This window comes from Mustelus asterias, chromosome 8 (assembly GCF_964213995.1).
Source record: "Mustelus asterias chromosome 8, sMusAst1.hap1.1, whole genome shotgun sequence".
In the NCBI taxonomy this organism is placed as follows: Eukaryota; Metazoa; Chordata; class Chondrichthyes; order Carcharhiniformes; family Triakidae; genus Mustelus; species Mustelus asterias.
In genome coordinates, this window is record NC_135808.1 from 90561161 (window position 1) to 90573572 (window position 12412).

The 12412-nt window shown below is 43.6% G+C and overlaps 1 protein-coding gene across 1 annotated transcript in view; it reads right to left on the reverse strand.

Annotated features, from left to right (window-relative positions):
- The window catches only part of scp2a (sterol carrier protein 2a), a 103586-nt gene that overhangs the window by 25143 nt on the left and 66031 nt on the right, over nt 1-12412 (reverse strand). The window contains exon 13 of the mRNA XM_078218474.1: nt 9619-9718. Within this exon, the coding sequence (XP_078074600.1) occupies nt 9619-9718 (100 nt within the window). The remainder of the gene's footprint in view (nt 1-9618; nt 9719-12412) is intronic.

Sequence of the window (12412 nt, forward strand, 5' to 3'; positions counted from 1 at the left end):
ATATGCAGTTCTTTGCTTTCATCCGAGCATGATCGTACTTAATTGCAATGCCCAGTTGGGATTGGGCTTTTATGCATTATTAAGTTGTCACATGTTGCTGCAAGATGCATTATAAAATAAGCCACAAAAACACACAAAAAAAATGAATGAATACATCCACTTCTGGGACAATCTGAATGGAACAAATGTCTGGGCAAATTCAACCATTGTATCCCATCACATTCTGCTCTTTATTCCAGTCTAGTGAACTTGAGTAAGATATCTTCAATAATACTGCCTGCTGATACAACTGGCCACTCCAGCCCTCTAAAGTTTACAGCCCTGCAGGCATATGTGTACTGCCTCAAAACCGTTAAGTAGAAGTGCTCTGAGGTTTGTAAGAACTTAGATGCCTAGTCCATGCTGTTAGCATACAATACAACAGTAAATTATCAAAACCACTGGACTAATATCAGTGCAGATCCATTGATCTGTTTTACTGCACATTAGTGAACAAATCAAAAATATTGAGTTAGCTTCAGCTTTTACAGACCTTGACCTTCACTGATGGGGTGAAAGGGGGGTGGGGGGGGGGGGGGGGCAGAGACAAGGAGTCCAAGGTGAAGGCATAAAAGCCCCAAAAGAGTGGTTTGCTCAAATTAATTATCTTGAAGCGGCGATTAAAGAAATGGATGGGAGGATGCTCATGGATGTTATTTATATGGAGTTCCAGAAGGCATCTAATAAAAACCTGAATAAGACATTTTTAGCTAATGTTGAAGCTGATGGAATTGAAGGTAAAATATTGATCTGGTTAGGAAATTGGCCGAGTGGCAGGAGCAGATTTCCACTCCATCTGACGAAGGAGCAGCGCTCCGAAAGCTAATGGTGTTTGCTACCAAATAAACCTGTTGGACTTTAACCTGGTGTTGTTAAAACTCTTACTGAGTGGCAGGAGACAGAGAGTAGGGACTATGAGCATATAATCAAATTGGTAGAAGTGTTGAGACTATTCTTTAGCGATATTTATCAACACCACATCTTAGGAAAGACATATTGACCTGGAAAGGAGCGCGGTACATATTTACTAAAATAATATTTGGATTCCAAGGGCTAAACTTTGAGGAGACATGACATAAATTAGGATTACATTCCTGGAATTTAGAAGTCTATGGGGTGATCTGATCAAAATTTTGAAGCTATTAAAAGAAGCAGACAAGGTAGAAAAGAGTGAAACTATTTCTGCTGGTTGGGGAATCTCGTACTAGGAGAGCTAGCCCAATAATAAGATTAATTATGTTTTCTGTAAAGTAAAAGGCATTTGGGGCAAAGACAGGTAATGTGGTGTAGGTCACCGATTGGCCATGATCTTGCTAAAGGGCAGAACAGGTTCAGGGTTGACTCCTGTTCAGATTGTTATGGCTTTATTTAGAAGAGCAAGGAAATCTCCCCAGTTTCCTGGCCAATATTTATCCCTGAAGCAACAGATGACCTGAACATGATCATACTGCTGTTGGTGCAATGCTGCTGTGAACAAATTGACTGCCACGTCTCCTACATTATAACAGAGGCCACACTTCAAAAGTACTTAATTGGCTGTGAAGAATTTGAGACATGTGAAAGACAAAAATATGTGGCAAAGCAAGTTGTGAGAGGGATGCAAACAATTTACAAAGAGATGTTGATAGGTTAAGTAAATGGGCAAAAAGCTGGCAAATGGAGTATAATGTGGGAAAATGAAGTTGTTCATTTTGGAAGGGAGAACAAAAGAGCAGAATATTATTTAAGTGGAGAAAGCTGCAACACAAAGGGGCTTGTGCAAAAGCCCAGAAAGCTAGCCCATAGGTGCAGCTGGTAATCAGGAAGGCTAATGGAATGTTGGACCTTATTTCAAGAGGGTATAAGAGAGGGGAAGTTTTGCTGCAGCTGTACAAGGTACTGGTGAGAGCACAAACCCTTATTTAAGGGAAGATATTTGCTGGAATTCTACCACCCCCCCCCGCCACAGAATTGGAGCAGGCGAGGGGCGGATAACGGAAATGTCCGTTGACCTCAGGCGGGGATTTCCAGTCACGCTTGAGCGAGGCTGTAAAATCCCGCTCATCGTTTCATTGCAGGTTTTTCAGAGAAGGTTCACTAGGATGATCTCTGGTATGGAGGGATTGTGTTATGAGGAAAGGTTAACCAGTTTGGAGCTCTACTCATTGGAATTTAGAAGAATGCGAGGTAATCTCATTGAAACATATGGGATTCTTAAGGGACTTGACAGGGGAAATGCTGAGAGGATGTTTCCCCACATGGGAGAGTTTAGGACCAGAGGGCATAGTCTCAGAATAAAGGGGCACTAATTTAAGACTGAGATGAGGAGGAATTTCTTCTCTCAGAGGGTTGTGAGGCTTTGGAACTCCTTGCCACTGAGAACTGTGGAGTCAGAGACATTTGTCGGAATTTTATCAACACGCCTGCCCCAGAATTGGGGTGGGTGAGGCTCGCATTGGGATCTCGGGTGGTATCTTATGAGCCTCGGGCGGGCGGGCGAGGCGGTAGGATTCCGGCAATTGTGTTTATTTAAGGCTGAAATAGATAGATTTTTGATCAGTAAGGGAATAAAGGATTACAGGGTAAGGGCAGTAAAGTGAACATGAGCAATGTCAGAGCAGCCATGATCCTATTGAGTGGCGGAGCAAGCTTGAGGTGCCAAATGGCCTACTCCTGTTTCTACTTCCTATGGTCTTACGTTATATAAATCTGGCCAAAATTCATCATGTAAGTTCACTTGTGATTAGTGAAAGATAAGGTGGCCCACATCTTCCCCGAGATGTGTGTGTTCCTCTAACTCTAACCTTTCAAGCACCCCCCCCCCTCCCCCCCGCAATTTTAATCACCCCACCATTGGCAGACATGCCTTTAGCTGACTAGGGGCCTGATCTCCGGAATACCCTCCTTCCACTTCCCCACATCTGTTTCCTTCTTTAAGACACTCCTTAAAACCTACTGCTTGAAACAAATCTGACCTAATATCTATTGTGACTGTGTCATATTTTGTTTTACATTCTCCCAAGAAACACCTTGGTATGTTTTATTCCATTAAAGGTGCGGTATGAATATAAGCTGCTTTTGGTGATTAATTGCACACCATGCTTCAGATTCCAGTCAGTAAAGCTTTATTTATGTTTCTTAAAAATGGTAAAATCAACAGATCAAACCAAACTGCATTGCCTTCATCACTGAGTGTTTCAGTTTTTTTCCAACTTAGGCCAACAAGAAAGTTTGCAAAGAGTTAATACTGACAATCAGTATTAAAATGATCTGGATCTAGGCAAACTGCAAGACATATGGCAGAAGCACGCATGCAAAGTCAACTGGTGTTAATATATATATATATATATACACATATTCGAGTAAGCTGTTTCACATCAATTTACTAAATGCTTTAAACTGATTCCAAAGCAGACAAAACCTTCCCATATAAGTGCAGACAGGAGCCAGAGAAAACATCCAGGTCTGAGCCAATTGTATAGCACCAGCAAAGACCTATCAAGCCAATACATCTCACATTAGCAAGCATCTGCTTTAGATTTGACGTCAACACCAAAGGCCTTTACTCTGTCCCTATCATTGCAGTCTCCGTTTACTGTGCTAACAGCTATTTAGATTTTAACGAGTTGCCACTGATTTCGTGATTTTTAGGTGACGGTCTCTAAGCTGCAAAAAATGTTATTTGTGTAAAAAAGTAAATTTTCCCAGATTAACTTTCTGGATCTCTGGAGACATATTCTGCGTCATCCACCTGAATATTACTGGCGAAGGAATAAGCTGTTGTTTTGTAAGAAAGTCTGATCAATGAAACTAGAGTAATCTGCATCACAGACATTCCTTGCATTTATGTAAATTCCACTGCACACATCATGTGCTACAGCAGGGATTATTTATGTATTGTACAGATAAGTACAAGAATGCAATAACATAGCAAGAGCTGTAATGTTGCAATGTGTCTGACAAGCGTGATTCACTTACGTATGAACATACAAATGAGGAAGAGTATGTCATTTGCCCCCTCGAGCCTACTGTGCCATTTGATAAAATCATAGCTGATTGGATTGTGGTCTCAACTCTACTTTCCCGATTACCCAGTACTCTTTTTGACTCTCTTGTTGGTCAAGAATCTATCGACTTCTGCCTTAAAAATATTCATATGATCCTGCCTCAACCACTTTCTGGGGAAAGTGAGTTTTACAGATTCACGACCCTCACAGAACAAAATTATCCTTATTTCCATCTTAAACAGAGGTCCTTTCTGTTTAAACTGTGCCCCCTAGTTCTAGACTCTCCCTCAAGAGAAAACATCCTCCTATCAAGTCTCTCCAGGATCTCATATGGTTCGGTAACATCGCCTCTCATTCTTCCAAACCCCAATGGGTACAGGCCCAACCTGTCCAATCTTTTATCATTAAATAGCACCCATCCCCACAATCCCAGGTCTCAGTTGCGTGAACCTTTTCAGAACTGCTTCTAATGCAATTATGACCTTATTTAGATAAGGAGACCAAAACTGTACACAGTAGCCTGGGTGTGGTCTAACCAATGTGCCGTACAACTGTAGCAAAACATTCCTACTTCTTTATTCTATTCTTCGATTTTAAAAAAAATTCATTTATGCTCTGTGAACATTGCTGGCTAGGCCAGCATTTATTGCCCATCTCTAGTTGGTCTCGAGAGGGTGGTGGTGAGCTGCCTTCTTGAGTCGCTGCAGTCCCTGGGTGTAGGTACACCCATAGTGCTGTTAGGAAGAGAGTTCCAGCATTCTGACCCAGTGACAGTGAAGAAACGATTGCTATGTTTCCAAGTCAGGATGGTGAGTAGCTTGGAGGGGAACCTCCAGGTGGTGGTGTTCCCAGGTATCTGCTGCCCTTGTCCTTCCAGGACTATAGTGGTTGTGGGTTTGGAAGGCCCTGGTTAGTTCCTGCAGTGCGGTTTGTAGATGGTGCATACTGTTGCTATCATGTGTTGGTGGTGGAGGGAGTGAATGTTTGTGGAAGGGGTACCAAACAGGCTGCTTTGTCCTGGATGGTGTTGAGCTTCTTCAGTTTTAACGGAGCTGCATTCACCCAGGCAAGTGGAGAGTATTCCATCACACTCCTGACTTGTGCCTTGCAGATGGTTGGCTTTGGGGAGTCAGGAGACGAGTTACTTGCTCTGGGATTCCTAGCCTCTGACCTGCTCTTGTAGTCACAGTATTTATCTGGCTAGTCCAGTCAGTTTCTGGTCAGTGATAACCCCCAGGATGTTGACAGTGGAGGAATCAACAAGTAAATGTCAAGGGGAAAGGTGGGATTCTATCTTGCTCTGAAGAGTCACGAATGGAGCTGAACATTGTGCAGTCATCAGCGAACATCCCACTTCTGACCTTATGATGGAAAGAAAGTCATTGATGAAGCAGCTGAATATGGGCCTAGGACACTACCTTGAGGAATTCAGACAGTAATGTCCTGGAGCTGAGATGATTGACATCCAACCACCATAATCATTTTCCTTTGTACCACATATGACTCCAACCAATAGATGGTTTTCCCTCTGATTTCCATTGGCTCCAGTTTCATTAGGGCTCCTTGATGCCAAATTCGGTCTGCTGCCTTGATGTCAAGGACAGTCACTCTAACCTCTTTTGTCCATGTATGACTCCAACCAGCAGAAAATTTGCCCCCTGATACCCATTGATTCCAGTTGTGCTAAGGCTCCTTCATGCCACACTTGGTCGAATGCAGCCTTGATGTCAAGGGCTGTCACTCTCACTTCATTTCTTGAATTCAGCTCTTTTGTCCATGTTTGAACAAAGGCTGTAATGAGGTCAAGGGCTGAGTGACCGTGGACCCAAACTGAGTGTCACTGAAGAGGTTATTGCTGAGCAGGTGCTGCTTGAAAGCACTGATGATGACTCCTCCCATCACTTTACTGATGATCCAGAGGAGACTAATGGGGTGGTAATTGGTTGAGTTGGATTTGTCCTGTAACCAAGGCAATTTTCCACATTGTTGGGTAGATGCCAGTTGTAGCTGTACTGGAACAGTTTGGTTAGGGACACAGCAAGTTCTGGAGCATTAATCTTCAGGACTATTGCCGGAATATTGTCAGGGCCCATAGCCTTTGCAGTATCCAGTGCCTTCAGCTGTTTCTTGATATCACGTGGAGTGAATTGAATTGGCTGAAGACTGGCACCTGTGATGCTGGGGCCCTTTGGAAGATTTGCATCATCCATTTGACACTTACTTGTGGGACATTTTCCTTCAGTGATTTGCTTAATTATCCACCACCATTCATGACTGGATGTGGCAGGACTGCAGAGCTTAGATCTGATCTGTGGAATTTCTTGGCTCTATTACTTGCTGCTTATGCTGTTTAGCATGCAAATAGTCCTGTTTGGTAGCTTCACCAGGTTGACACCTCATTTTGAGATATGCCTGGTGCTGCTTTTGGCATGCCCTCCTACACACCTAACTGAACTAGGGTTGATCCCCTGGCTTGGTTCTAATGGCAGAGTGGGGGACATACTGAGCCATAAGTTTACAGGTTGAAGCTGAGTACAGTTCTGCTGCTGCTGATGGTACACGGCACCTTGTGGATGCCCAGTCTTGAGTTGCCATATCTATTTGCAGTTTATCCTATTTAGTACGGTGGTAAAGGACATTTGTGAACAGATGGGTTTTTACGGCAATCGTCAATGGTTTCATGGTCTTCATTAGACTTTTAATTCCATATTTGTTTTTAATTGAATTCCACCGATAGCTATGGTGGGATCTAATGCCGGTTACCTCAAGCATTGCCCTGGGTCTCTGTGTTATTAGTCCAGGGACAATACCACTGCTCCACTGTCTCCCTGCTTTCACCATTAAATAGTGATAAGAATTGATGAGGATACTGGTGCGTACAAATGTCACATAATAGACTTGTGGGAAAGATTGAGGTCCATGGGATCAAAAGGAGCAATGATAGCATGGGTTCTAAATTGGCTTAAAGACAGAAGATAAGGTATAATGATTAACAGGTGTTTATCAGACTGTAAGGAAGAGCTGTCCCTCAGGGGTTGGCATTTGGATGAGAGTTCTTCTTGATATATATATTAATGACCTGGACTTGAGTTACGTGGAGAGACTAAAGAAGCTTTGATAGTTCTCCTTTGACCAGAGAAGGCAAAGAGATTTGAGATAAAAACAGAAAATGCTGGAAAAATTCAGCAGAGGTCTGGTAGAACCTGTGGAGAGAAACAGAGTTAGCATTTCAAGTTCAACGTGACTCCTAGAAAGTTCCAAAGAGAGTCATTGGACTTGAAATGTTCGCCAGAATTCTACTGTCATGTCCGCCACGGGAATCAGAGCGGGCGAGGGGTGGACAATGGGAAGGTCCGTTGACCTCGGACAGGATTTTCCAATCGCGGGTGGAGCAAGGCCGTAAAATCCACCCCCCCGATAATTCTGTTTTTCTCTCCACAGATGCTGCCAAACCTGCTGAGTTTTTCCAGAATTTTTGGTTTTTATTTTAGATTTGCACCATCCACAGCATTTTGCTTTCATTTTAATGAAGATTTAAGAAATTTGTTCAAAATCATAAAAGGTTACTTTCGGTGGGGGGGCAGGGGGAACAACTTCAATTGGAAAGAGGATCATAACCAGTTGATATTGTGGAAGTTAACGTTATAACAGTTGTGAAAATTAAAGTTTCATAATTGTCAAAAAAAAAACTCTGTCAAGTAATGGAAAATGATTATTAGCCAAACACGATTATTAGCCAAACACGGTTTGATTATTAGCCAAACACGGCTGTCAGTCAGGCCAACAGGATAAGCAAGATAAGCAAGTATACCTAAAACCTTGTTCCATAAACACGGCATTCCAGGTTAGGACAGCAGGATGAAAACAAAGAACAAGTTACCATGACGATTACCAAACAGCAAGATATGGGGACATATTATGCTAATGAGGGATTGGTTTTCTATTGGATAAGAAAAGGCAAAAGGGCTATGCCATGATTGGTGGATATGTATGTCAATGAAAGATGTGAAAATCTCTTGTTCCTGATTTGCTGTAATTGACGATAACTGCTGAGCTGTTTCTCTGTAACCTCAGAACTGCTCCGGCCATCCGGTGTTGGCCGCTGAGAGTTCTCCTTGTGCACAAGTAATTAAAGACCTTGCATTGGATGCATGGTATCCAGCGCTGTTTGTGTTAAGAGTTGACTGAGTGTGCCTTTAGATTGCTGATACCCAAGAGAACACTAACAATATATATTTAAGATATTTTGGCAAAAGAACCAGGATACTTGGTAGTGTGGATGAACAGAGGGATCTGGGTGTCCATGTGCATAGATCCCTGAAAGTTGGCACCCAGGTTGATAGGGTTGTTAAGAAGGCATACGGTGTGTTAGCTTTTATTGGTAGAGGGATTGAGTTTCGGAGCCAGGAGGTCATGCTGCAACTGTACAAAACTCTGGTGCGGCTGCATTTGGAGTATTGCGTACAGTTCTGGTCGCTGTATTATAGGAAAGATGTGGAAGTGTTGGAAAGGGTGCAGAGGAGATTTACCAGGATGTTGCCTGGTATGGTGGGAAAATCGTATGAGGAAAGGCTGAGGGGCTTGAGGTTGTTTTCGTTAGAGAGAAGAAGGTTAAGAGGTGACTTAATAGAGGCATACAAGATGATCAGAGGATTAGATAGGGTGGATAGTGAGAGCCTTTTTCCTCGGATGGTGTTGGCTAGCACGAGGGGACATAGCTTTAAATTGAGGGGTGAGAGATATAGGACAGATGTTAGAGGTAGGTTCTTTACTCAGAGAGTAGTAAGGGCGTGGAATGCCCCGCCTGCAGCAGTGGTGGACTCGTCAACGTTGAGAGTGTTCAAGTGGTTATTGGATAAACATATGGATGATATTGGAATAGTGTAGATTAGAGGGGCTTTAGATTGGTACCACTGGTCGGCGCAACATCGAGGGCCGAAGGGCCTGTACTGCGCTGTAATGTTCTATGTTCTATGTTCTAAAAGTGAATTACGAAGATCTGGAACTGAAAGGTTAGTGTTTGCAGATCCAAAAGGGAAGTGGATATATAATTGAAAAAGAAAACAAATAATTTGCTGGGCTTATAGAGAAAAAGCAGGAAATAGGAACAATTGGATAGCTCTATCAAAGAGTTGGCACCAGGTACAATGGAGTGAATGGCCTCCTTCTGGCTATAAGATTCCAATAAATTAGCTCGGTCAGTGAAATATCCTCAATGTTCTGCATGTTAAGGTTCTAACATCAACGTACTTTTCTTAGGAGGAAATATAGCAGAGAAGAGGCAATCCATCTACTCAGCCCTAAAAGTGTGCCTCAGCCGTAGCCCCATCAAAGTCCTCTGTACTGTCCCGGTGCAACATTTTTCTCCCATCATGTCAGCCAGTTTTATGCTGTGGGCTCACACCAACTAGCGAATGGCGTTCAGACTGCTCAGAACCATTTCATTTAAGACTGCGAGCAGTCAGCAGAAGGTACTTTCATCTCATCAATCGGGGCTGGAGATGAAAGGACAACATCTTATCCAATGAATCCCTGACCGTTTAACCTTTTTGAAAAATTCAACAAGACTTTAGGGGTCAAACATTAGACTCACCTCCTGAAGTTTTTTCTCAATTTCTCTAAACACAGTTTGAGCTTTGAATCCATTGACACTGGCTACAGCACTGGTTGGAACTGGTTGGATAATTTGTCTTCTGAAAATGAAAAGATTGCAGTTAGAACAAAATATGTAAATGACGACATTTCATAGAATCATTATAGAATCATAGAAACCCTACAGTGCAGAAAGAGGCCATTTGGCCCATCGAGTCTGCACAGACCACAATCCCACCCAGGCCCCAACCCCATATCCCTACATATTTACCCACTAATCCCTCTAACCAACCAACGCATCTCAGGACACTAAGGGGCAATTTTTAGCATGGCCAATCAACCTAACCTGCACATCTTTGGACTGTGGGAGGAAACCGGAGCACCCGGAGGAAACCCACGCAGACACGGGGAGAATGTGCAAACTCCACACAGACAGTGACCCAAGCCGGGAATCGAACCCAGGTCCCTGGAGCTGTGAAGCAGCAGTGCTAACCACTGTGCTACCGTGCCGCTCTTAGATATTTAAATAGAGCAGCTTGTCACGCATTTCATCAGGGTCTTTATTCAGGTTAAACCAAAATTAGAGCTTTCATGAGAGCTCTAAGACCTAGAAATGTAAATATATATGCGCAGAGAGCCAACATTAAGCACTGGCAGGTCAGGTATAGAAAAGATGCTTCTCTGTGGATGGGTAGGATAGTGGATGTTTTACCTACTTTGTAAACATTTCCATTTGGAATTTCAGTGTTAAAATATGAACAATTGCATCTACTTTGTTCCCTTTGATGAATCTAAGATTCACTAATAAAAAGTTCGACATCTTTTTTTAACCATGCAACTACAAACTGATACATCAGGTAGCATGGCTAACACTTCCCCACAATCATTTAAATTAATTTCTGAAAAAAAAACGATCTGCCTGTTTTTCTATAATTGAATATAGCAATTCCAAGAAAATTTCAAATTAAATTTAAAAATGACATATTTCACAGTATTATATTTACCCAATGATTGGATTCCATGCTTTTTAATTCTCTCACTAAAGCATTTACTTCAAAGCCTCAGCCTATCTAAGGAGCCAAGCCTTTAACTAGATACTTTTAACTCAATAGTTACAGTTTTCAATTGTTTGTCCATTCTAAGCATGTGCTGTTTGTAGAATTTCCCAGCATGAAACAGGCCTCATCCTGTAATGGATTTGAGTTGAGTTTTCTTTAAAACGCTCTGAGCAAATCGAGTGAATTCTCAGTCCATTACTTCAGATAAGTGATGATATTTATATAAAAGCTCTATGTAGTGAGATCACGGCCATGATTTTACTGGCTGGCTCCGCCCATTGATGGGCGAGCGAGCCAAGAAATCAGGATCGCGCCCCATTTCTCAGCTCTTGCCATCTTACCATAACTGGATTTCCGGCACAGTCAGCCCCTCACCCATCTCCGACGAGGGGCTGAATAAATTATTTAAATTTATTATAATAGTGTTTTCCATGTGATTAGTGAGCCCGGCGCACAATCGTCAGGGCACACTTGCCTTGATGGCCTCACCAGGAGAGGTTCTCTCCGACGAGGAAAACATCTGCTCCCCATGAACAGGGAACAGCCATGTTGCCCTCGCCAGCCCGGTACCGTGGCAATGCCCACCGAGCAATGCCAGGGAGGCAGGACCTGAAGGGGGTAGGGGCTGATTGGGGGAGAAAGGGGGGGCCCGCTGCACACTCTGCCTGCGATCAGGAGGGAGGAGGGTGGGGGGGCGGGGAGAGGATGGCACGCTGCACACTCTGCATCGCAATTGGTGGAGGAGGGCCCAATGCTGTTCAGCTTGTGAGCGGGGGGGGGGGGGGGGGCACAATTCGTTTGGGCAGTGGGGGTGATATTTTCAGGCGGTGTGGGGCTCACTATCAGCCGCCGCCCCCCGCGATTGCTATGGAGGACTGTGTTGAAGCTGGCTGCAACAGCAGAGGCCTGACAGCTCTCTCTCTCTGCCAGGCCTCTGCTTTTGGAATTGTGCATGTGCAGCCACAGAGGTCTGCACATGCGCAATAGTTCCCTCTGCTGGTTGCAGAAGCTAACTGGCGAGTTAAGTCCAGCCCACTGCCTCTAGTGGCTGGAAACAGTCTAGCCCATTTTTCATGCACTGTGCGCACAAGGATTGCAGCAAAAACCTGCACAAAAAATAGATCTGCAACTCCCCCATTTTCACGCTAGCTGGACACGTAGAGTTTTTCTCGTAAAATTCTGCTGCACAAATCCCAAGACAGTGGGGGAACTCTCCAACAATGACACCTGGGGATCATACTCTTGTAATTACCTTAGTGCAAATAATTTGTATTCTCTACCTATCTTCCACTCACTGCACTTTGCTGGAAACTAGTGCCATTTTAACAGGGGCCTTATGAGTTCAGGTCATGAGTTCTGTTTGCTGTGTAGATAGACTGTTCTCTCCAACGCACTAATGTAGCTGTCATGGAGGCTGAGCCCGCTTCCTCACGGGAGAGGGAGTGGGTTAGGATTATATTTACTGGAGTTCAGAAGCATGAGGGGGGACATCTAACAGAAACCTATAAAATTCCGACAGGACTGGACATAGTAGATGCAGGAAGGATGTTCCGAATGGAGGAGGAGTCCAGAACTGGGGGTCACAGTCTGGATCGGGGTAAACCACTTAGGACTGAGAGGAGGAGAAATTTCTTCACCCAGAGAATGGTGAGCCTGTAGAATGCTCTACCAAAGAAAGCAGCTGAGGTCAAAACAGTGTTCATTTTCAAGGAGTCAGAAAAAAAAACCTCTTGGGGC